Raw genomic sequence first — 4,718 nt, forward strand, 5'->3', positions numbered from 1 at the left:
GTGAGGGCAGGACTTTTTGCCTTTAATTTTATTTATTTGGGAGGGGGAAGGTAGAGCCCAGGCATGGCGAGGGGCACAGGCCTGCTTCTGTCCGCCCTTGGGAGCGGGGAGGTTCCCGCAGAGCCGGGAGAGCGGCCGCCCCGCCGGCTGCGAAACGAAGCCATTAACGCTGCTGTCACTGCAGCCAGCAAAAGTAAGATGTCCTGGGAGCAAATCATGAGGGAAATGGCAGCATCTGTTGTTCCTTCTCTAGAGAAGAACGTCCTTTCCCCAAACTTCTGCATTTGCTGTATGTTAACTTTCATAATCTTAGTCTTTGAAGGCTTGCGTTTATCAGGGCTTTGTAGCTCAGTCTAGGCAGAACTTTAACATTTCAGAATGAGAAGACGCTGTGTTTGTCATGAGGGTTCTGTTTATGGTGTTCCCAAGCTGCACGCAGCATTCATTCCGTGTTGATTTTTGAAGGATCTCTGTGCTTAAGTGTAGACCCTTGCATGTAGGCGTGTGCGTTTAGCTTTACCAGACTACACGGGGAGATGCCCCTCTCGGTTTCAGAGCCTGCAGGTGAGGGTCTGTAATCACTAGTCCAAGTGCTGGTAATGAGAGAAAGAGAGGGCAACAGCTGCTGCTCTATCTTCATAATTAACTGTTGGAGAAATCTGAGTAATTATGCTTCTTGAGAGATGTAAGTTCTGCACCAAACAATTGTAAAATGTCATTTTGCAATAGCTTTATGGACACATCTACCTTTGAAATGAACTTAGTCACACAACTTAACTTAGAATGTCTTTAAGCTGCCAGAATGTCAAGTAGCTGTCACGCATTTCAGAAATCTACAGGAGACTGATGATGTTAAATAAATAAATGCTGTCTCAAACCCAAACAATAAAACATTGGCAAGTAACCAGTATATAAACAAAAATGCAAATGACTTTGCTGACTTTTTTATTATTACTAACGCAGCTGAGAGAAATGCAGAAAGTGCACACACTGAATTTTTGCAAAATTCTTTGGTATGCTTTTTACGTGTTAGCATATAAGGACTATCCATTTGGATTTTTAAGAGTGATTATGTTGTAAGAAGTACTTGTCTGAAACTGTTCATTACAAATCCTATTTTCTTTATACTCTTGTTGCCCAGCAATATCAAGATATTCAAATTAGTTTTTGAAATATACTTACTATAATTTCTATCTACAACATACTAAATATATTTTCAAATATCTTTTCAGAAAATTTCTTGTATGTATAAACCATAAAAAAATCCAGGCCACTAATAGAAACTGTGAAGTGACTGCTGATGTGAGACATGATGGATCTGAACCACTTGTAGATGTTATGTTTGGTAAGGAGCTCATTTTCAATCTTGACCCAAAAAAACCTTCTGGGTTTGTGTTGTTATGGTGTTATTGTCGTCTTCTTTATGATTTTTTTTTTTTTATTAACTATGGTTACTTTTTTTTGGTTCTGGTCCTTAGCTGGATGTTGTACAGCTGGGAGGAAAAAGAAAGAGGGAGTCACTAACAGCCTGATGTCTAGATAAATGTGTATATATGTCTCTGTACTACAGTTAGATCTAGCGGATCTTAGATCAAAGAACTGACTTAACTTTAGGGTTGAGTCTACTTTTGTAGTGACATACTTGTGTGACCTTGCAGTCAGGTACAATTCCAGGGAAGTAAGTGTAACTCTGTTTTGATGTAAGAATCTATTCACTTTCTGTAGTTTTTTTATGTTATCTGTGGTGGAGGCGTCTCAGTCTTGAGAACAAAGGAGTTGAATACCTTTAGGTGCTTGTGCAACTAAGTAACTTACTATGCAGTTTGAAGGAGCTGCTCATATGGATAAGACCATACATATACAGATGGACTTGCAGAATGAGGTCAACTGATGTACAACAAATTTCTTGGTTCTCTTTGAGGGTATAGTGAGCGGGCAGGGAATTGATGGTGGAAACTTCATCAGTTCTGGAAGTGGCCCAGATTCTAGGCTGTGAACAGATGGCTCTAATCTGCTTTTGTCCTTTTCTCTGGCTGCGTCTTCTTTCCCGCTGTGCTGTAATGGACCAATATGTCATGTATCCCATTGAAGTTTTCATTATTACTGCTTCTTGCTACCCTCTTTTCTTTAAGCTTCCATATATTTAGTGAATTGGTAGAAATGTCAAGAGTGTTGAATGTACTTAATTTCACTTAGGAAAGTCTAGTTATTTCAGTGTTGACATTGCTTGTTTCTCCCTTCCCCATGCCTCTGTCTTTCCCATCTTTGTCTCTAACTGTGATATATTAAGACTTAAGCAGGAAAGCTTGATGTTTTTCACAGCGTAGAACCAAAACAATTTATTTCGCTAATGCCAGGAGCGACAGCTCTGAACTCTTCGTTTTCTAGGAGCCAGTTATTTTCCAAGTGAAGAGTTTGCAGCCCTTGTTGTTGGCAAACATGGGACTGGAACTTGGATACCATGCATGGTTTTGCATTATATGATTTGCGTATGGCTTTTGTATTTGTTAATCTTGCAAAAATAAATAATTAACTTAGGTACAATACTTAACTTCCACTGCCTCTTCCCAGTTTTAAAATAATTTGTTTCAGAATTTTAGAAATCCTAGTGCTCTCTATTTTTTTACGTTATAAACCACTAGATTGTGTAAACCAGTTCATTGTTTTGGCTGAAGAAGTGAGTTAAACAGACCATAGACGACATGCTGCTAACATGCTGAGCCATGCGTGGAAATTATGCCTTCCAGTGCCTTCTGTGCCTTCTGTTAGATGACTTTGAGGGCATAGTATGAGCCGTTCTCGTCAAATATTTGTTCTTGCTATAGGTATAGCTAGCCAATGTTTCACATTTTTCAATAATGCAATACAGGAATTAAAATTACAGGTGTATTGTGTGCAATTTAATGTATTTGTTTCTTGGTGGTGCATAATCAGATTCCTTTGTAAGTGGAGTACTTTCCAGTCGGACAAGATGAACAGGTTATTTAGATTTCTGTATACAAAACAGAACTGCACACTAAAGTAGTTGTGACTTAGGCTTTGTGACCTCTTAAATTTTTTTCCCTTTACAGCTGATGGAGAGCGATTGATAATGAAGGGAGCGAACCTAACGACAACAGAAATGTTAACAGCATTGGGGTCCAGATGTAGCGCAAAAGAGCTTAAGGAAGAACAGAAAAGCAAGAAGAAAAGTCCCTGAAGAACAGAAGAACAACTGTGTTTGCATTTACATGTGTTAAAAATAGCAGGCTGCACAGAGGCTTTTCTCTGAAAGAAGAGAGATGGCCAAAACACTGAACAGTTTAACATGCAGCAGAACGAACCATTTAAATGTTCCCCATCTTCCCCTGAAGGAAAACATAGTGGATCAACAAATCTTCTAACACTAGTGGGTCAGAGTGGCTTAAGATGCGTGAATGTGTCTTTCTAAGCAGCTGCCTCTCAGTCATCTGCGTGTCGGACTAATATCACATGTATTTGCATATGAATGTGAATAATGCACATTAGCTATTAAATTAATATTACAGTGAAGACAGATCTCTTTGGACATTATTTCCTACAAAATTTCTATACAGTGGAATGCAAAATATTGTTAGAGTGGTTGTTCTTTTTGAAAATTATTAAATGCAAAAATTTGAAGAAAACTTTGAAAGTATTCATCATTGAGTTAGCTGAGGGACAGCAAGCTGCAAATACAGAGTGGATTTTGTAGCACTATGTTTATAATACATCTGTTGCTAAGTCCCTGCCATTTTCTTCCTCTCTTTTTTTTAAGAAAATGTGAAATTTGCTAAATGTAAATTTAGCTCAGCGATTGAAGTAACAAGGTAATGGGACTGTGAACACACAGTGGAGCTATTCATCTGGCATAAAAGTAGCTAAGTTTAGCTCAAAGGGAAAGGTAAGTTAGGATTTTTTTATAATTGGAGAAAAGTGCTATCTTTGAAGTTCAGTTTTGTAATATTTTTGTCACTCACTTTTGTGAGATTTCATTAAATATTTTATAAAGATCAAAGGTAGAGCTTTATTTGGTGTTTATAGCCCTATATCCAAGCCTATTATTTATTAAAGCAAGTGCTTAGGTGTCTCGTCTGTATTGCAAAGCTCTGTGGGTTTGGGAGGGTTGATCCCTCCTCAGGCTGTGCAGGTAAAGGTGTCAACTGCACATGTATTTCATGTGCATCGGTTTTGTTCTAGTCCAATTCATAATGAAAATATAATTAAAGTTCCAGTGTTGAGAATTGCAGGTGCAGTACTATTGAGAGGCATTGGTTCTACCTATTGTTAATCAGATGCCTGACTTCTGTAAAATTGTAGTATATATATATTTCCAAAGCTAATTTGGCAGCAGATTTAGGGCACAAATCTGAAACTACTTACTACAAACTTACTTTTGCTGAGATTTGTAAATGGACCCTGTCTTTTCTGAAAGCAACGTTGTTTTCAAAAGCACTGTCAAGGTAGTTCTTTGCAACTTCTTCACCAGGATGCTGAAGTGAAAGTATTCTCTTATGTTGGAGAAGCAGAGCTGTGCTACAGACATTTGATGGTATTTTATGGTGGCCTCCTCCATGTGTTTGCAACAAATAGAAGAGGGTGAGATGATTAGGGCAGATGGGTCAATGAAATTTAGACATGGGAACAGCAGATGTGAGTGACTTCATCTGGGATGAATACCTTCTCTGCAGTCTGTTATCCATTTTTTTTTTTTTTTTTTT

General features: G+C 38.2%; 1 protein-coding gene across 1 annotated transcript; it reads left to right on the forward strand.

The window, feature by feature from the left end:
- Positions 1-63: 63 nt before the first annotated feature.
- On the forward strand, positions 64-3,199 carry MRPL53 (mitochondrial ribosomal protein L53). The gene is made up of 4 exons (XM_009706581.1): positions 64-193; positions 1,034-1,076; positions 1,233-1,345; positions 3,072-3,199. Exons 1-4 carry the CDS (start codon positions 64-66, stop codon positions 3,197-3,199), a joined length of 414 nt encoding a protein of 137 aa, XP_009704883.1.
- Positions 3,200-4,718: the final 1,519 nt, after the last annotated feature.

This window comes from Cariama cristata, unplaced genomic scaffold (genome assembly GCF_000690535.1).
Source record: "Cariama cristata isolate BGI_N322 unplaced genomic scaffold, ASM69053v1 scaffold15908, whole genome shotgun sequence".
Taxonomy (NCBI): Eukaryota; Metazoa; Chordata; class Aves; order Cariamiformes; family Cariamidae; genus Cariama; species Cariama cristata.

Coding starts and splice junctions, on each gene's coding strand:
- MRPL53 (XM_009706581.1), top strand. CDS start 64: ATGGCGAGGGGCACAGGCCTGCTTCTGTCCGCCCTTGGGAGCGGGGAG. Junction 194..1,033: donor TGTCACTGCAGCCAGCAAAA/GTAAGATGTCCT, acceptor TTTACGTGTTAG/CATATAAGGACTATCCATTT. Junction 1,077..1,232: donor TTTTTAAGAGTGATTATGTT/GTAAGAAGTACT, acceptor ATATCTTTTCAG/AAAATTTCTTGTATGTATAA.